Source organism: Falco naumanni, chromosome 14 (assembly GCF_017639655.2).
Source record: "Falco naumanni isolate bFalNau1 chromosome 14, bFalNau1.pat, whole genome shotgun sequence".
Taxonomy (NCBI): Eukaryota; Metazoa; Chordata; class Aves; order Falconiformes; family Falconidae; genus Falco; species Falco naumanni.
The window spans coordinates 22,485,450-22,505,540 of record NC_054067.1 but is presented as its reverse complement, the minus strand read 5'-3'; the positions used below and the strand labels follow the sequence as shown (position 1 = coordinate 22,505,540).

At 53.0% G+C, this 20,091-nt stretch overlaps 1 protein-coding gene across 4 annotated transcripts in view; it reads left to right on the top strand.

Annotated features, from left to right (window-relative positions):
* Positions 1 to 8,731: 8,731 nt before the first annotated feature.
* The window catches only part of EDA (ectodysplasin A), an 81,833-nt gene continuing 70,473 nt past the window's right edge, over positions 8,732 to 20,091 (top strand). For all 4 annotated transcript variants that reach the window (XM_040614592.1, XM_040614591.1, XM_040614590.1 and 1 more), the window contains exon 1: positions 8,732 to 9,102. In XM_040614592.1, coding sequence (XP_040470526.1) covers positions 8,827 to 9,102 — 276 coding nt within the window. In that variant the 5' untranslated portion in view covers positions 8,732 to 8,826. The remainder of the gene's footprint in view (positions 9,103 to 20,091) is intronic.

Genomic DNA, 20,091 nt, shown 5'->3' with positions numbered 1-20,091 from the left:
GAGGACACACTGGCCACCACACTACCAAAACCCACTGCAATCAAGGTAATTTTTCATTCTTTTTCCATTTTTCTTCAATAATCTTTAATTTTATATATATGTTTTTTAATCTGCTTAACCCAAAACAGCTGTTTACAGCAGCCTAAATCATCTGTGTAGCTGCAAGCAGAGAGACGTGGCATGCTGCTATACCAGGGCTAAAGCTGCCTTAGGAAGGAGGGCAGTGCTGTGGTCTCCTCCAGATCCTGGGCTTTTTAGTGCTAATAACGAAGCACCATTGCTCTCTATATATAGTGCATCAGAAATGTAGAAGCTGCAGGCCAGATGTGCCTGAGGAAGGGCAGGATGAGTGCTTTTTGCAGAGAGGGGTTATTAGGAAAAATTTCTTCACTGAAAGGGTTGTCAAGCATGGGAACAGGCTGCCCAGGGAGGTGGTGGAGTCACCATCCATGGAAGTGTTTAAAAAACTGTGTAGATGTGGTGCTTAGGGACATGAGTTAGTGGTGGGCTTGGCAGCGCTGGGTTAAGGGTTGGGCTTGATGATCTTAAAGGTCTTTTCCAACCTAAATGATCCTATGACCCAGGGCTGGTGGCTCTGGGGGTGGTTCTGGAGGGCAGACAGGCTCCTGTGATGATCCCACCAGGTAACAAAGCAGAGACACCACAGCCCACAATGCTTCCATGGTAACAAGCGATGGTGCTTCGTGTGCTGACTGCATTGGAGCCCACAGCCACTGGTCCTGCAAGTCCATGTGAAGGAACCAGCAACAGGGAGATGGGACATCAGTCAGTGCCACAGATGCCCTAGAGCAGAGCTCCGGTAGGAGCCACACCACTGCTGCTCTCCTGATGGGCATCGAGGAATACCAGGAGGAACTGCAGCAGCGCAAGAGAAGTCTGTGGCTTTCCACTGAGGTGCAGAAAGCCGGTTTAGTCCAGTGGGTACCAAACCTTCGGGTATGCTGAGCTATGGGACAGGCCAGGCCAGCACCATGCATGCAGCTGGGCTGGGAACAGCCTTGCACAGACTGTGTTGTGTCCGTGGAGAGATGCATGAGCATGGGATGGTACTTGGGCTCATGTGCGTCACGGAAATTGAGCTGATATCATTGAGAATTAACTCTGCTGGCCAGTACTGCATTTTGTGCTTAGGCTTGTCCCTGCAGAGCAGGTGGTAACCTTGGTTTCATGACCATAAGGTCTCCTCCAGCCAGAGGGAAATCCAGCGGGAGATGTTCTGGAACCCCCCTGCCTTAGATTTGTGGTGTCGGTGCATATTTCAGCCTCTCTGGCTTCTGCTTCTCTTGCTGTAGAGATTTAAATTCTATGGATAACAATTTAATCAGGGCTGCTTCTCCAAAGAGGTAATTTGTGCTGTGCATTAGCAGAGACAAATACAAAGGGACCAAAATTATTTGCAGATGGAGCAGGGCCACAGCTTGAGCCCCAGTACGGACAAAGACTGCTACTGCTGCAAGACCCCTCTGCTCCCGCGCCGAGGGCGGCCACTCTGTTTGTTTAGGTGGGACGGGGCGTACCTTGGGGGTCTCCCAGCAGGGCAGGGCAGCGCAGCTCTGCGGGATGGCTTCCCTCCCGCAAGCAGCACTGAACCCAGAGCCGGGCTCCCCTGCGGACAGGTCGGGCGAATGCCTGCAGCAGGAATGCTGGAGCCTGGGGAAACTCCTGCCATCCTCTGGCAACGGGCAGAGGAGAGGAGCACCCTCGTCGTGGTCCTCTAGCTCCCTTTGCCTCCTCCCTGCATTCGTGTGGGCTGGTGGGGGGCGAGTGTTGGCCATACGAGGGGCAAAGCAGGCTCCAGGCTTTCTGGAAGGGTGCCTTGCACATATCATGTGTGTTCCTCGAGGCAAAGATCATATCCTCTTGCACTGGCAACAGCGAATCCTGAAACTGGCACCCCAGGACAATAACTTGGAAGGCTGCTCTGCTGCCTGCTCGCCTGAGCGACCTGGGCTGTGGGGAGCCGAGGGATCCGGGGCGATGAGGCAGCAAGTACCGGGGAGGTTGTATAACGTGGTGTGGAATATCATTGTTCCAGCCAGGATGAGTAAGAGCACAGCTGACGCTGGTCACCGACTGCACTTCCATGTGTCTGAGGGAGGGGGAGGCTGAGAGACGGTTGCACAGTTGAAAATAAAGACAATAAGTCTATAAAAGTTTAAGAACTGAATAGATTCCGAACATTTGTTTTTCATTATCACCAAATAACATATAAATAAACATACAACAGAACCAAGAGCAACATCCTAGTTACCCTCTCTAGAAGAAGCTGTGTTTAGGCTTAACTGAGCCTTCTTTGGCCAAACCTCCTCCTCGTACGCTCTGTAAAGACATAGCAAACTGGCTGAGCAGTTGGGCCTCCATCTTCCCTTAAAGCAGAAAGCACAGCACAGCTCGTCTGTGCAGGAAAGCTCGATGGCAACGTGCTGCTAATTCTTAGAAGTCGGTAGTACAGGGGGAAGAGCATGTGAAAATAAGCACGATAAGGTTCAATAGACCTGTTGGGTTTTTCCTCTCTGCCAAAAGGACGCAAGCATACAAGCGTACATAACTACTCTTGTCATTATTGCTCGTTGATAATTGTTACTGCTTCTCAAAGTAAAAAATGTCTCTCAATACATAGTGGGAGGTTTTGCTTTGCCTTCTTTCATGTTTAATGATGTAAAATGGCCCCTCGAGTGATGCTCTGTGCTCTGTAAATGCTGCCTAGTGCTTATGAGAAGAAAAATAATTCAGGCTTACAATGCAGTGGCTGTTCAGCTGAGGCTAGGATATCAAGTGTTCTGTAGTCATCCTCTGTCTTGCGCCTCTCATGGAAGCCTGTTACAGTGACTGCCAGTCAGGTGGGGGGAATGGGATGATACTGGTGCAGGAGAGCTTGAGGAGAGACACAAGAAGCTTGGTAGGTGTCATTTGAAATGACAGTTACAAGAATTCACGGAGTAAGGTGGGAGAGATGGATGAATGATCAGAGACAGGTAGCGATGGCCTGAGGGAGGGGGAAATCTCAGAAGAGTCCTGGGCAGAGCCAGGAAAGAGGCATCCCATGAATGCAATTGCTTAGTATGTGTTTCTTTTATAACATGAACATGTTGCTTGATCCATGCCCCAATGGAAGCAGTCGGACACAAGTAATGAGCTTTCCTGCACAGGCAGAGCTCGTAGCTATTGAAAAGGCAATCTTAAGCAAACCAGCTTGTACGAAACGTCTCGGCTCATGCTGAGGAAAAATAATTGTAATTGCAGCGATGTATGGAGGCTTTATGAAAGTCAGGATCCTTTGTCCTAAGGATTTATAAATGTATCTGAGGACACAGTCGGTATGCTATGACTTCAGGTTTCAGGAGACTTTATTGTATTAACGTTAACGTTGCTGCTAACATCACCGAGAGAGTAAGGGATGGCTTTCCTGCAGTTTAGCGGAGCTTTCCTCAAAGGAAAGTCATGAATTCCAAAGCTTTTAGGTCACACATGTTAAAATCTACTCTATTGCCGCTGCAAGTATTACAGCTGTTTTCAAAATGTAAATGGGAAATGGGCTAAAATCTTCTTTACAACATCCTTCTAAGAGGATTGCCTGATCCCTTACATATGCATAGCCCCTGGCACTTGGACCTGCCATAAAGTGCCCTGTGTTATGCTGAGAGAGTTTTACCCATCCCAAAAGGAAGGGAGATCTTCGACACTGACAAGGCTGCTGTAGCAGGTTTTTCCTCCCACCTTTGGTTAAACCCTGCTTGGATGGGAAGGCTAGCTCGGTTGCACTGTGGGGCTGGGAAAATACCAGCAAGTTTAGGAATCAAGAGAAAAAGTTGCCTGGCATTAGAGATATTGCCTCTGCGCGTTCTTCTCCTCTCCAGCCTCTGCCCACCCTCCAGAGGACTCTCGCTCTACATGGGCTGGAGGGAACAATGCCTTTATTTTTGGAATGTTTCCTTTTTTCCTAGATTTCTCTCTATTGTTCACGGGCTGGGGGGGGGGGGGGGGAAGCAGGGGCAGCTGGACCCAATAAAGTCCAGCAGATATAAAGAGGCAAAATTTGGGTGGGGGGACCTCTTCCTTGTGAAAGAAGTAATGTTATTTTCTGATTAAAAAGGACTGTTCTTGATTTTCCTATTGTGGACCCTGCCTTTGATCAGCCCATCCGAAGCATTACGAATCTGTGCCATTTCTGCAGCCGTTAGGAGTGGGAGGGTTTTCTGTCCTCGGGTCCTGCCTCTCCTGGACTGGGACTCCTTGGAGCGATGAGGCTGGGCTACAGAAGACAACTTAAACCTTTGAGGTTCCTCATCCATATAATAAAGTTTATCACGGATGGCATAGTAAAAGGGGATGAAACTTGGAAAAGAACAGGCACAGGCTGCATTCAGCAGAGAAAGAGGACTCGTGGCTCAGAAAGAAAACATCTCCCCACCATGCGCTCACCAAAGCCTGAAGCTGGCAGCAATGCTCAGAACGAGAGCCATTAAAAATTAAAATAAAACTCGGCAGAAACAGAAACCTCCATTTGTGGGGCTTGACCGGTGCCACGTGGTCAACGGGTGAGGACCTCTCCCAGGTCTGAGATGACACATGTTATATATTATTTATATCATCAGATGGGATGTCTTTTTAATTGGTGGGATGCTGCACAATGATCTGCTCTAGCAGGCAGAAGTACCTCAATTTGAGGATTTGGCAAATGTCCCTAATGAGATCTGAGCAGAAATGGTGAACTTGTTATTGATGTTAATTAATATTATTAACTTAGTTAATATTAATAACTGATTGACCCCGCTACGCAGCTTGGACTTGAGACGTTTGCAATACAGACCTGTCTTTAAGACCCTATGGACATACACAGTACAAAGTATTTCAGGGACTTCTGGACTGGCTTGAACCTCTAAAACTCATCTTAAAAGTAAGAAATTACTCTTGAAATTGGAACTAGGCTATTGCAAGCCTCAGCAGGTCAATGTATGATTGTTTTTAAATATACTGATCTTGTAAAACAGTAACAACCATAAGCATCCAAATAATTATAAATCATCCTAAAATAATTACAGAATTTTGTACAGAGGATTCATTCGCTTTTATTTGCTTTTTTCTCTTGAGTTGTTAGGGTTGGCAGTGGTTAATTCTTCCAGGTTTTTTCTTCACAAATATTAGGGAAATATTTCTTTCTTAAATGAAAACAGAGACTCATATAATTTCATGACTATTACACAGAACTTAAAGGGAAAAAAAACCCACTGCAGAAAAATAAGGCTAGGAAGGGCTACAAAGACGTCATCTAGTTCATCCTCCTCCCCAAAGGCAGGATAAACAGCAAGTATAGTATGCTTTATAGCCGTAATCTGTGAAATACTGAGCGATGAGGACCCCACAAATTCCCAGGCAATCTGTTCCAGGACTTGGAAGGCTTTCTCCTGGAAAGGCCAGCCTCGTGTAAAACTTACCTTACACACAGGATGACAGAGCATGGGAACAGCCCTGCCAGGGACCACCCAGCTCACCAGCCCCGACAGCCGTGCAGCAGCAGGTGTGTCCGGGTGGGCTCAGGGGACACGTCCCTGGGCACCACCAGCTACACGAGACCCTCCCGCAGCACACCCAGCACAGGCCAAGAGCAGAGCTCCAACCCCAGGGGAGCCTCCCCAGCACTCCCTGAGCCTGGGGGATGTCATAGAATCAGAGCATCACAGCCTGGTTTGGGCTGGGAGGGAGCTGACAGCCCCCCGAGCCCCAACCCCCTGCCAGGGGCAGGGACACCTCCCACCAGCCCAGGGTGCCCCCAGCCCCGTCCAGCCTGGCCCTGAGCACCCCCAGGGATGGGGCACCCACAGCTGCTCTGGGCAGCCTCTGCCAGCGCCGCCCTCACAGGGAAGAATTTCTTCCCAGTATCTGCCCCAAGTCTGCCCTCGGTCAGCTTAGAGCCATCCCCCCCGCCCTGTCACTGCACCCCCCCCGTACAAAGCCCCTCCCCAGCTTTCTTGTCGGCCCCTTCAGGTACTGGAAGGTGCCACAAGGTCTCCCCGGAGCCTTCCCTTCCCCAGGCGGAGCAGCCCCCGCCGCAGCCCACCGGGACAGCAGAGGGGCTCCAGCCCTCTGACCAACTTCGTGGCCTCCTCTGGACTTGCTCCAACGGGTCCAACAGATTTGCTCGGTGAAAGCCCTCGGTGCGGCTACCCTTCCTATCGGTGTGATGACCAATCTAACGTCCCCTCTCAGTGCTCGCTCTCCCCGCACGGATGATCTGTTCCGTGCTATCTGATCCTCTAAAACCAGCTGGCAGTGCTCCTCCGCAGTGCCACCCAGCCACTCCTGCTCAGCCTCTGCAGCCTCAGCCCTCCTTCCTTCCATTAAGACCTTTGTGCTCCTTTTTTTTCCCTTGTTCTTTTCTTTTCTTTTTCCAGATTGTATCCTATTTTCTTCAGGCCGCCTCTCCAATTTGGTAAGATAACTCCTAACGCTGTACTCCAACTTCCTTGCAGCTTGAGGTATGCAGGCATCACATGGAATCTCACTAATCTCACTCTTTTGCATTATCAAGTAGAACACTGGTCAGTAATAGAGCCAGCAAACACTTTTGCAGAGTTCCTTTTGATACGTTGCTTCCTTGACGATAGACTATTGACAAACTGCTCGCTGCGTTGCAGATGCTCATTTGAGGAGCCTGCCCCGCTCAAGGAGGGGCCCCTGCCCTCAGCCTGCCTCTGCTCTTGCAAGACCCAGGGGCTGGTGGATCTGATGGTGACCCAGGGGAGGGAACCAGCCAGCAGCTGGAATGTCACAGCACGCTGGAAATCAAGATAGAACAGTTGCTGGCTTTGCTGTACCTGGTCACCGAGGAGGTGAGATTGGCCTGGCAAGATAACCCTCAGTAAACCCCCCCAGCTGTCCTCCCTTCCATCCCACTGTTCAGGTGCCAACACAAGCCTCGATGATATGCCATGGTTGGGGGTATTTAGCCAATACATACAGTAATAATATAATTACTTCCCAACATTTTATTCAGCCTCACCCAGTCTTTTACGCTTCCCCTGACCCCATGAATTCCCAGTGATAACCCCTAATGATTTGGCCAAAACATCACCTTCATTAGGCCCAGCTATTTGCAAAACTCCTGATGTTCTCACCTCTACTCCTCCCTCCCTTCCCTAGTCTTACCTGTCACTAGCGTTAGCTGTCACCCGACTGAAATGTGAATTTATTTTTTTTAATGTACTTTCTCACTAAAATAGTCCCAACCCTTCTGTTCGCTTCCATTTCAGCTGTATGTGCTCCTCCTCGCTGAGAAGAACCACCTGGTTTTTCTCTCCTTGTTTACTGACATACTTGTTGATGTCTCCTTATCTCCCATGCCACTCACTGCTCGCCCCCCCACCCCGCTCTTGTCCCCACATGCTCGCACTATTCTTTTACACTGGGTATTAGGGACGGCTCTGATTTATACTTTCTGTGCGTGTTCCTTATTGTGTTCAAGATGACCAAGCTGATCTCATGCTATTCTTTCTATCTCGCTTCTGCATTGGGATGGTCTGCAGATGTGCCATTACTCTAATTCCAATAAGGAACCAGCAACTCCCTGGACGTCTTCCCGCACTCCTTGTTTTCTGAGGGATACATACCCGAACGCATGGTTTATTCAAGCCCATGTTCTAGAAGTTCACAGCCTTCCCTCCCAAAGCCCACACTTTGTCCTGGTTAACCTTTGTCCAAGCTGCTTTCTGCCTTTCATTTCTTTCTAGCCATCAGGAACAACCTTCAAAAAGCTGGAGAAGGCATTGGGAGTTGTCGTAAAACATCCAAAAGCCTGCCAGGCACCCAGTGCCCAGCTGCATTTGCCTCCCGAGTGGTGCTGAGCCCCGGGCTGTGGGTATCTGTTACTGCTCCCAGAAATCCTCCTCCAGCCTCCCCCGGGGCTGCCCTGCCTGCACCCAGCCCCCTGGCAGGGAAACTCATTCCGAGAGACCCTTGCCTAAGGCAGCTGCGCTCCCAGGTGCTCGAGGCCCCACCGGGCTGAGCAAGCTGCCCCCCCACGCTTCCCAGCACGGCAGGTGGCTGCCAGCACGGCCACGCATGGCCTGTGCCAAGCACCCCCCGCCCACCACTTTCAGCTTTGCTCTGCAGCTCTTTGCTCCATTTGCTTAAAGAAAGGAACGAGGAGTGTGCTGGAGGCCCCGGGTGTGCTGAGCCAGACCGGTGGGATGGAGGCACGGGACCCCTGGGAGATGCTCCCAGCCCCCGCAGCGCAGCCAAGCAGGAGCCCACCTTCGGCTGCACCCAGCGGGGCATCACAAGGTGAAGGCCACCTGCACGAGCACCGCCTGCGGACATGGCAGCCCTCCGCCACCGCCGGGGACAGCTGGCATGGCTGTGCTCCTCCTGTGGGGCCATGGCCTGCCCGCACCTGGGGCTGCCCGCAGCTGGGGCTGCCCACACTGGGACCTGCCCACACCCGGGAGCCATCTCACATCCAGAGGCCTGCCTGCACCTGGGGCTGCCCGCACCCAGGAGCCTTCTTGCATCCAGGGGCCTGCCCGCACCCACTGCCCTGCCTGCGCCCACCACCCTGCCTGCATCCCTGCCTGCACCCAGGGAGTGCCCGCACCCACCACCCAGCCCGCGCCCGCACCCTGCCCGCGGGCGGGGCGGGGCCGCCGCTCGTTGCCCCGCCCCGCGCCGTGTCCCCGCCCCGCGCCGTGTCCCCGCCCACTGGCGGAGCGCTGGGGCGGCCCCGGCCGCGCAGCCCCCGGCGGCACGGCGCGCCCCGGCCGAGCATGGAGCAGTAGCGGCTCGGCGCCCGGCCGCTCCGTACCGCCGGCCATGGGTGCGGAGCGCAAGGGGGAGGCGGCGGCGCCCCGCGGCGGGGGCTGCGCCTGCGGCGGCAGCTGGCGGCTCTTCCTCGGCTTCTTCGCGCTGTCGCTGGCGCTGCACGTCCTGACGCTGGGCTGCTACCTGGAGCTGCGCTCCGAGCTGCGCCGCGACCGCGGCCCGCAGCCCGCCGCCCCGCCGCGCCGGGACGGGACGGCGGCAGCGCCGGGCTCCCCAGCCGCCGCCTGGCCGCAGCGGCCCGCCGAGGGGGCGGAGCGGCGCCAGCAGGTGGGTGCCGGCCGGGTGGAGGGGGGGGTCGCGGCCGGGCGGGACCGCACTTGTCGCGGAGCCCCGCGTGTCCCCCCACCCGCGACCGGCCTGGGGACCCCGGTGGTTCCGTGCCCCTGCCCGCGTATGCGGTTTGGGGCCGGCCCGCTCCCGTGGGGGCTGCAAGAAAAAACAACTCTCCTCGCGCAGTTGCGGGTTTTTTTTACGGGGGGGGGGGGGGGGGGGGGGGCGCGAAGCGGCGCTGACGGGAGGGGGACTGGGGAGGGTCGGTTCGCGGTGCCCCGGCTGGGGGTGCGGGGGGTAGCCGGGCTGCGGGGATCTCCGCGGGGCTGCCGGGGGCCGCCTGCGCTCCACCTGCTGCCCGCCGCTTTCCTGTCGCTCCGTCGTGACAGCCCGGCCGTGTCGGCTCCGCCGCCGGGAGCGCGGCCCGCGGCGGGGCACAGCGCGGCGCCTGTGCCGGGGGGCGGCTGGAGGGGGCGGCTCTGCCCGGGACCCCCCGCGCTCCGTCCCCGGCCAGCGGCCCCGCTGCTGCCGGGCCCCTGCTGCAGGCCCCGGCTGTGGGGGACCCTGCTGCCCGCACCCCCCTGCCTGCCTCCCCTCTGGGCAGGCTGCGGTGCTGTAAATCCCCGCTGCCCGCCCCTGCCGCAGGAGCGGGATGCACAGCCCTTGAGCGGCGGCTCGGCGTGCGGTGTGCCCCCCGCTGTGTGAGCCCCCCGCAGCGTGAGCCCGAGCCGTGCCGGGCAGGCTGGCCTCTGCCTCCTGTTCCCCCGCTGGTGCAGCCCCCGGAGCGGGGTGCCCGGGGGCGCTCCCTGTCCCGAGAGCCTCTGGGAGAGCAGGAGCGGAGCTGGGGCCTCCGCTCGCAAACTTAGCTCATTTTTTCCAGGCACGAAACCTCGCTGCGAGCAGGATAAGCTGGAGGAAGGAGTTTCCTCCCCTTCGAGCCTCGCGAGCGGATGGCCCGCTCCCCAAAGATGCCGGCTGGCTTGGCCCGGTGGGGCCCGGTGGGGGTCCCAGCCGGCGGAGGCATGGAGCCCTGCGCCCCGGCAGCCCTCGCCTCGCTGCTTATCGGTGCGGGGAGGGGGGGGCAGGACAGAAATAGCTTTGATAAAGCTGCGAGTTTGGAAACTCTTCCTCCTACTTGGCAGCCGTTGCGCTGCGCCGGCCTCGGCTGCTCCTGGGAAAGCCAGGCTTGCGCCTTCCTCTCCACGTTTGGATTCTGAGGCTTCCGATAGTAAAACCTAAGTAAGTGTTGAACTGGAGAGAGCCGTGGTCGTCAGTCGGCTGGGGGGGTTTGTACCCTCCCTTCGGTGCTCAAGCAGTGTCAACGTGCAGTGGGTCGGAGCGGCGTGGTGTCATGCTGGAATTCTTCGGTTGTCTTGTAAGAGCACACGGCTGAAGTTCCTTTCGTGTTATCGTGCTGGATCTGTTTAGTCTTTAGAGCTCTTCTTTCCAGCGAACGTATAGTGAAATACCAGGGTAAATAGTTGAGGCATTCGTAAATTACAGCGTTAAATGATTTGTCTCTGGATGCATATGAAGATCCAAGCGTACCTCGCTACAGCTGATATACTCCAGATAAGGTAACGCTAATTATTTATTTCTTTGTTTTACATCTGGCCTGTAGGGCATAAGACGAGAAATTCTTTCAGACGTATTGAAGCAGTCAGTTGTGATGAGAAAGTTTCCCCCTGGTAAGGGCGTGCGGAAGGCTGAGCTCGGTGGGCAGCACGCAGCTTGCAGCCTGACTGCTGGCACTGAGCGCGCGCTCTGTTTGGGAGCTGGTGCTGTAACAACGTGTAATTAATGTTATTTGTAGTGGTGCTGCTCTCATGTTCCTCGCTGACTTTACCACGTTCCCGGTCACTGTGGTCTATGTGTGGCTGAAAACCACCACCTTCTGCCTCTAAGGGTGCTGTGAATGTAGCCCTCCTTTGATGAAAGCAATGAAACGAGCAAGTTGCAAACAGCCTTATTAAAAAAATTATCATCAACCACATTAAAAACTTCAGGGCGCATCCGGGGTGCCTAGCTGGTTTCCGACCCGTAGCAACCAAGCTGGTCAATCCAAAGTGCGGTCCCATGCATGTGTATGGGGAGACGGATGCTTACGTAAATTAAGCAGAAATAACTAAATAATTGTTTTAAGCAATCTGATCAATGGCATTTCTCTCCCAGGGACCTGTGGGGGAGTGGATGGAGTGGGGGGCGCGCTGGGGGGGACCCAGCAGCCTAGTAAATATGCTGCCGTCAGCCCTCAACACACAGCCCTTCGCTGTGTTTAGCTATGCAAAGTATTTTCAGCAAAGAGTCCAAGTAACGACGACGTGTATTGTAATTGTACAAGTGGATTTAAAAACAAGAAAATATTCCCCTCCCTGATTTTTAAAAATATTTTATTTCCCCTCCTGCCTCTTTTTCTGATCTGAGGCAGGAGGGAGAGGAGCCAGGGGGTGGTGGGGAAGAATGGGGAGTGATGGTCAGCACAGAGATTTTGGCTGAAATCTTGCCTGGCTGCATGCCAGAAATGACCTCATGACAGGAGTGAGATTTGGCAGCTCGATAACGCCCCGCTTCCCTATCTTACAGGGTACTCAAATATGTAACTCATTTAAGATACAAGGGCAATTTTTCATGGCAGAGGTTGAGGCACTGTAGTGCACATCTTTGTCCCAGAAGCTGCAGGGTGTTGCATCACTAGTTTGGCTTGGAGATGAAAAGTTTGTTAATGCTGCTCTAATTCACCGACTCTTCGATGGCTGTCCCTCTGAGATGTGATAGCGTGTCTGGGGAGTGGTGGCCCCCTCGGCCGTTACTGGTGTTACCAAATCTAAATAATCCCTTCAGGTGGCCGTGCTGGGGAATACAACAGCGGTTCTGCCAGCGTGTGTGTTAGTGTTCAGCAGGCGCCTCACTAATGGCTCTGCTCGTGGAGCACAGGCAGCGGGGTACTATGTACCGCTCATTAAAGTATTTTATGCCTAAACTAAAATGCATTTTGTTTTCAAAAAAAAAAAAAAAACAGCCCTGTAATAGTTGAGCCTCACGGAGCATCGATTCTGTGCTTCTTCCCCGAGCGAGCCCATGTCGTGCCACATTTCTGCAAAAACTCGTTCACAAGCACCGGGCAAAGTGCATGCCCTGGTGAGTGTCCCGAGTGCTGGGGTGTCTGTCTGCTCCCAGGTCTGCACCTTTCACCCATGGACGAGGGATGTACCCACTTCCGAGGTGCGCTTGCATCAGCGTTCCTGACGGTATCATTGCTTTCCTGCCAGTATTTTTAATTCCACCAAAGTAAGATGCAGAAATACCTTAATTGTTCCTTTCCTTGTTTTTCTTCATTTTCCCACCTGTATCCCACCATCTCCTGAAGTAACAGCCAGCATCCTCTGGTTCCAGCAGTCGTTTGGGGGTATGTGACCCCGTTGATTTATATCTGTCCTCTAAAAGCCTGCTCGTTTGATATGGAAATAGTAGGAATAAAGCTTTAGAGACAAAGTAGTGTTCTGCTTGTAGTCACGGATAAAGAAATGCAGTGAGGGTGTGCAATCAAGTCTATGCACGCTGCTTTTTGTAATACTTTAAAAAAATAACTATAATTGGGGAGGTAGGAAAAGATTTAGGAAGTAATACATACGGGCCTTTTTTCTGTTTCTGGACAGCATGGCAGAACAAAATGCTGAGTAATTCTTGGTGAATTATTTGGGCAGTTTGCCTGGAGAAGGGATGTGGCGTGCTGGGCTCTCCCTGGCCGTGGGAAAGGTCTGCTGGTTGCAAAGGACAGGTAGACATCACATCGTCTTGTACGCTTAGTCTACCCTCTGCCACCGAAGGGTTATAACCAAAAACAGGGAGTTGTGGCCAGGTTCTTGGTGCCATCTGTTCTCAAAATAATTGTACCCTGTTTCACAAAATAATGTCATCAGTCCAGTGTAAGTGGCTCTGTACTGAAATGGAGTTTTGAAGGTTGGTCAGAACACCTAGGCGAGACTTACCTGGGGGAAAGCCGAGGAGCGTTGGTGCTCAGCCGGGAGGGCACCTCCATGTCTCTTGCCTGACTCGTGAAATTGCAATGATTTTTCCCTTTCTTCTTGATTCCAGCCCCAGAGTAAAAGGCAGTGCTTGGGTGCGATTTGCACCACGTGCTGTCAAAGGGTCCAAAGGGCATTAAAGCTGCTCCAGAGACTTCTCCCTTCCCGAGCATACCTTGAGCTCATCCATGCACATTCATTACCGTGTCTGGTTCCCGCATCCCGAGCCGGGAGGCTGCACCGGCATGTGATGGATCAGGGACGAGCTGAAACCTGACAGCGTGCTGAAAGCTTGGAGCAGAGTGGCTTGTTGGAAACGCTTCTCCAGTGCTATCCTCCTCCATGAGCAGCCTCTGCGCAGCACCCTGCAGGGCACGGACCCTTCAGTACCTGCTCAGGGCTTGTGCTCTGGGGTTTCTGATCCCAGGGTATGGGTTTGCACAGGCAGGCTGTGGAACAGAAGGATGGGGTGTGCTTCGTGATGAGTTTTCCCTCGAGTTAGGCTCAGCGGTCTTAGTTGTAGCTGGAGGAAGCTCTTACAGGGCAATAAAGGGAGACCGCAGTGCGCTGTCTGGCTAACAACACATCGGGGCTCTGGTAACCTTCATTCACGTCTTAATAGTGCCCATCCCGGGACAGGGAGGATGGCATTCCTGAGGCTGCGTGAGGTTTGGGGGCTGTGCCGGGAAGAAGGGGCTGCAGCGGGGTTGCCTGATATCAAATAGAAACCATATTTCTGCTACTACACCTGTGAAGATTCTGTGCAAAATCTGGCGTGAATCCCATCAACTCCTCCTTCTCAAAACGGTACGGAGTGTCGGGAGAATGGCAGTGACTGCTGGGTATGCTGCATTAATTGGAAAATTAGGTACAGCGTGAGCTTTGCCCCAAGGGTTTGAGGTGCATCCAAGGGTTTGTGGTGCATCCGTGCATGTGCTGTAGGTTTAACTCCTGGTGTGCGGAGGAACAGTCTCCTTTGGCTGCTTTGGGCCCTGCTGCTGCCCTGGCACCTTCCCAGCAAGCTTATTTACACAGACCTAGGGTGCTGCTTGGATGCATTTTGTTCTGCCTCCTTACATCGAGCAGGTGAGACTGACATAGTGTTGGACGTGGTGGGATGTCACTGCTCCTGAGCTGTTCAGCTGCAGCAGCTGGAGCTTAGGAGTTCCCCTTTGGAAAGGGGGAAAAGGTCAGCGAGAATTAAAAAAAATAATAATAAAATAGCTGTGGCTCTGGGGTCTCCAAGCGCAGGTCAGGCTTGTCTCCCCAGGGATGCCCTCCCCAGGGATGCCCTTAAAATGCTGGGGATGCTGGTGAGAGGAGTGCAGAGATAAAAAAAAAATAATCTCACAGCTAGGAGAGAAGGAGCAGTTGGAAAATATGAAATATATTTTGCAACCGCTATCTCAAAGCTTGTGTCAACATCAGGCAGATTATCTACCTGGGGAGGGCGCAGGCAGCTGTGCTCCGTGGCATGAGGAGATTAATTCCAGGATATATGGGAAGGAGAGGACAGGCTTCAGCTCCCGGAGGAAAGCAGGCATGCTGCTGTCTTGTTGGAAACATAAAAGCCCAACTAAGAGGAACAGCACATCGGGACCAGGTGGGCCCTGGCATCCTGCAGGCGTCGGGCTACAGGCGTCGTGCAGCAGGGGAGAGCTCGCCCGAGGCGGCTGGCAGTGGGACGGTGTGTGCACGGAGCACTGGGCTTCCTTCCTCTCCAGGCTCTTGCGAGCTCTGCCCCGTCTTCCCCTTCCGGAGCTGAGCTTGCTGCTGTATTTATTTATTTATTTTATTTTCTGCTCATTCCGTGAAGGGTAAATACCACAATTTTGTGTGGGGACTAGGACTTTTTATCAGCATTTGTTGAATTCCTTGATGGAGAATGTTGTTGCCAAAGTGAGTGTTTGACCGACACATGAGTGAAGTTGCAGGGTTTTTCCACAATTTTTAGATGTGTTAACTGGCAAATGCTCAAACCTGCATTTTTTAAGAACAGTCAGCGGCATTCCAAAGTTATCTTTCACTTTAACCTCAGAGTACACAGTGCTTTATCAAACCGGTATTATTCTAACCTTTTAACATTATTTTTCTTACCACATAATACTATAAATCTTCTCTGCTCTTCCATACACATGTAGTATCTTGTAATGCTAATTAAACTGCACACTATCCTAATTTTGCTCTCATACTAATCCAATATATTTTTCTTGACTGGAAGCCAAACCCTGAGAGCTTCAGAGCATGCAAAGCTCCCATTCCAGCCTTATTATATGTTAATGACTTTGTATTTTAGTATCTTTCAACACTTAAAGAGGATGTTATTTTTAGAGGTGTCTGGCTGCAAAAGGTAACCCCTGCACGAGAGGCTGAGGGCTTTTTGTGAATGTGAAGCACTAAGTAAAGTGCACGCAGTAAGTGGTGAGTGTGACTCTGAAGATGTGTAATCTCTCAGAACTCATTGTGCCCAAGTACGAAATTACAGTGAGATTTGGATGCAATTTTAAAATAGTTAACTGCCTTTATGGGACGGTTGCAGTTGTAAGTGCTCTCGTTAAGCTTTTGGGGGAACGCGGGGGTTTTGTATGCTAATGATGCTGAGGCCAGTTGGGCTTGAGCGCTACTACAGCAGGAATAATTACTCACAGATGGGTGGATATTAAAATGAGCTCGTTCCATAAGCCCAAATAAAATTCTGTTGTAAGTGCAAAGTACTAAATATGCAGGGCTGTACTGATGAAATGCCAGTGCTCTAATGGATTCCAAATGGCAATGCCAGCATCCAGCTGCTGGAGTCGGGTGCTCCCCGCTCTGCCAGCGCTGTGCGGAGCAGCGACCTGAAATCATACCTAAATCTGCAAGAGACGTAGCTGCGCACTGTGCCCTCCTGCCTGCGCAGGGTAAGGAGGCGTACTGTGCAAAGCTGAAACCCTGCCGCCAGCGCTTTGTTCTTGGTCACGTTCACTCAGGAGAACTAAAGGTGTTGAGAAGAGTGGGGACACCAGCAGCAGGCATGGCGTGAGCTTGGAGCAGTGGGCATGGCATGGTGCTGTGGCAGACATTGTGTTGCATGGTGTGGGGCTGCATTGTGTGGCTTTGCATCAGCGGGTGTTGCACGGCATGGGGTTGCATTGCATGGCTTTGCAGCATTGGGGGTTGCGTTGCAAGGGGTTGCAGCAGCGGGTGTTGTGTGGCATTGCATGGTGTGGCGTTGTTGCGTGGCTTTGTAGTGGTGTTAAGCAGTGTGGCTTTGCACTGGTGAGTGCTAAGCGGCATGGCGTTGCATGGTTTTGCAGCGGTGGGTGCTTCATGGCATGGTGTGGCTTCTCAGTGGCATGGCATTGCCTTGCGTGGTTTTGCAGCTATGGTGGGCGCTGCTCGACATGGTGTTGCAGCGTGTTGCGTTGCAGGGGATTGCGGTCACCGCCTGTCGCTGTGTTGCACGGCTTTGCAGCAGCAGCACTTGCGTGGGGTGGCATTGCGGTGGGGCTTTCACACAGCGGCTGGTCCCAGGGCAGTGAGGGAGGAGGAAGGCCGGAGGAAGGGCAGCGATGCCCCTAGTTTAGCCCAGGCATGGGCTAGATGTGGCCCAGCAGAGGGCTGCCAGCCTGCCGTGGCAATGATGGCAGATGCGGTTTTGCAAGGCCAGACTCCTTGGCTCTGCTGTCACCTCCCCTAGCAGAGACGCCGTGTTCCCGGTGCCGTCAGTGACAAAGCAGGGTTAAGTACCGGATCCCCCGTGGCGATGGGGTGCTGGCTCCTGCCCAGCCCCTCTGTGCCCAGCCTTTGTCAGCCTGCCTTTAATCCCTCTTTGACATTCATTTTTACCTCTGTGCTTCAAATCCCTCTTGGGGATTTCCCCCGCAAGGGGGAAGGGGGAAGGTAGCGAGGAAGTTTCTCAAGCCAGCGCTTGGAGTAAAATCCACCTCAGAGCATGTAGCAGCTCTATAATCGTCAATGATATATTTATGTAATAAAGAGTTGGGGACCTGCGGCGGCGGGGTTGTGGTCTCCCTGTGGCCAGGGCTGAGCCGTGACCGTGGTGGCTCTGGCTCCGCGCAGGGACCGGCCCCGGCGCTCCGGCCCCGCACGGCCGTGGCTGGTGCCTCTCCTGCGCGGCCCCGGCCGCTCAGCTGGGTGCTGCAGCTCCCTGGATAAACCTCATCACGCCTCTTAATCAAGTTTTCTGTCGTTACGTCCCTTCTCTGTCTCTCCCGCTCAGTGACTCTAACCCTGCCGCTCCTCCCGCCCCGCTCGCAGCCCCTGTGCCGTCCCTGGCTGGGGCAGGAGGTGAGTGTGTGCTCCCTTAGCCAGAGACCCTCTGCCACCAGTGCTGCCCCCAGGAATAAAACTTCCACATCTCAGAGAAGTGCTGTCCCTTGGCTTTTGGCTTTCCAGTTGTTGTATTCAGAGTTCTCAATCTCTGTTACAGTCAGCAATTCTCTATAGGCCTGCACGTGTGGTTGGTTTTTTTTCTCCTGTGTTAAAAACCCCGAACACTAAGGGCTTGCAGCAGGAGAAGAGCTGCGGCCAGTGCTCCCGGTGGTCGGTCCCGTGCTGGGGCAGCGAGTGGATCCGGAGGCTGTGTTGGCTGCAGATGCTCATCTGCTCCTGCCACGGGCAGCCCTGGCAAGGAGGGGGCTGCGCAGGGAGTGTAAAATAATGTCACACGGCTGAACACGCAGCAAATACCTGATTAGCTTTAGGGGCGAGAGGACCTAAATGCAGTGTACGTTTTCCAGCAGAGAAGAAAATATTTTTTTGCATTTGTCCTTTTATTTTCCCATCCATGGAGCGGCAGCAGCGTTTCCCAGGGAGGCGTGGGGCAGGCACTAATGGCCTAAACAGACTTCATGTGATCCTTCCAGCCTTTGCCACGTGCTGGGCTCAGTGAAATTAATCCAGGAAATAATTTTGGAGCAATTATTTCCTTCAACCTTGCAAATAAGTTGCTGAGCTACTTCTAGCCCTAACCAGCACTCTTTAAAATTTTCCCATGGGATAGGAAAATAGGAGAAATTGTTTAAAGCTGATGGCTGGAACTGTTGCTAACCTGCTGTGACACTGAGAGGGCAAAATAGTTCAGGCTCGAAAATGAGATTTTGGGTTTTTTTTACTGCGGTGGCAGGGTGTTGCCATTCTGCCTGTCTGCTTTTCACCCAGTCTCATCAGCGCTACCAGACCTGGGGCTGCAGGAGTTAGCAGTGGTGGTGTTTCTGCCTGGAAAGCTTTAATTCTCCTGCTTTCCCTTAAAACATACCCTATGGCAGAAGAATCAGATCAAAATAGGAATCGCTGGACGTGCAGCTGATGAGGTGTATCTAGAGAGGGGAATGAAGACATGTAAAGAAAATGGTTTTTAACTGCAGCTGTTACTATCTTTTTAGTGATAATGAACTAAATTAGTAGGTTGGCTGCCTCTGAGCTATGGGTAGGCTTGCTGGCGCTTGCTGAGTTTGCGGTGTTAACTCTTGCTGGGGAGCCGGGTGATCCTGTCTGAGGGACCCACTCCGCCAGAGCTGGATTACCTCTGTGCTGGAGTCAGTTGTGGGAGATTTTCCCTTTTGAAGGTCAAAAGGAGACCTTTTCTATGGGGGGTGGGGTGGGGGGGGAAGGTAAAATTTGAAGTTGTTAGTTGTAATTTTTAAAGGATTATTGTATCTTCTTTTTTAGCAACAGCTTTATCGCTGACTTGGAGTTTTCTTCTGTTTTTTCTGCTGTTGAAAAGAGCTGTTCTGACTCGGAACGTGGCTCGTGCACGGATCCCTGGGCTGCACAGGGGTTGGTGGTGGTCAGCAGAAAGAGCTTATGAGGAGGGCACAGCAGCTTTGCTGGCAAAGTTGTGCTTTCGTTCCGGCTCTTCTGGCAGCACAGTGGGATCGTGGTGCTGCCGACCCTCTGCAGCAGCTGCTGACCCGTCCTCATCCCTTCCCAAAGCCCCTTTTCTTTTCCAGGTCATGGAACTTCATTTTGAAAGCCCAAACGTATGAGTAAACTGCATGTGAAAAGGTTTGAGCTCGGGTCTGGGGTTCAGTGATTTTGGCAGCGTTGCTGCAGTTTTCTGAGCTCTGATGGTAGCCAAGAGCAGGTAAATGGGGGGAAAAAAGGGTTTTCTACACCAGAGCTCATGTGCCAGGGCTTCTGAGGCACTTCTGCAGGAAAATGTTCCTGACGTGGCAGTGACTGGCTTTAAGGCACAGCGTGCTGCTGTGCTGAACTGGGTTGGATGTGTGGAATCGCCCTGGTGGGAAAAATGGTAAAAAATGGAGACAAAAAAATAGAGACAAACTTTTCTGAAGTGATTCTGGGTGAGTCGTGCTTCCTGAGGCGTGTGCCACAGGGAGCAGGTATCCTGCACTCCTGGCCGTGGGTGGGTGTCCCAGGCACTCCTGGGCAGGGGCTGTTGCTGGACCACCTGCCTGAGAAGGGCATTGCGGGGGCTTGCTGCCTCTGAGCTTGCTGCTGAGCAGCCCCCAGCCCAGGCACGGGGCAAGGTGGTCTTCACGCTTTCCTGGGTGGGGTTAGAAGCAGGTTCTGAGACTTAAATGAGACTTAATCATGTGTGAGAGCTCTTGGTTGCTTGGTAGCCGCCAGCATAGCCAGAAGCTGCATGTCTGCTGGCTGCTGCTTTAGGGTGGGTATTTTGGTTGGTTTTTTCTTTTTCTTTTTATTTGAATGGGAAGAACCACCCAGTCAGCCGGCTGCATGAGGCCACGTAACCCCAAATTACTTTGTTCTGGTGCTGCTTCTGTTGGTGTTGAAGTAGTCTTTGGGGGAAAATGTCTATCACCTGGTATTGCCTGGGGGTTTGGAGTGTTTGGTGGGGAGTGGTTTTGGTTTTGCCCATCTGTGCGTTACCATAACTGTAGAGCATCCCAGCAATGCTGGTAGCAGACAAGGGGTACAGGTAGCAAAGCTCACGGGAGGATGGAGGCCTTCCTGTGTTGAAAGAAAACGGACA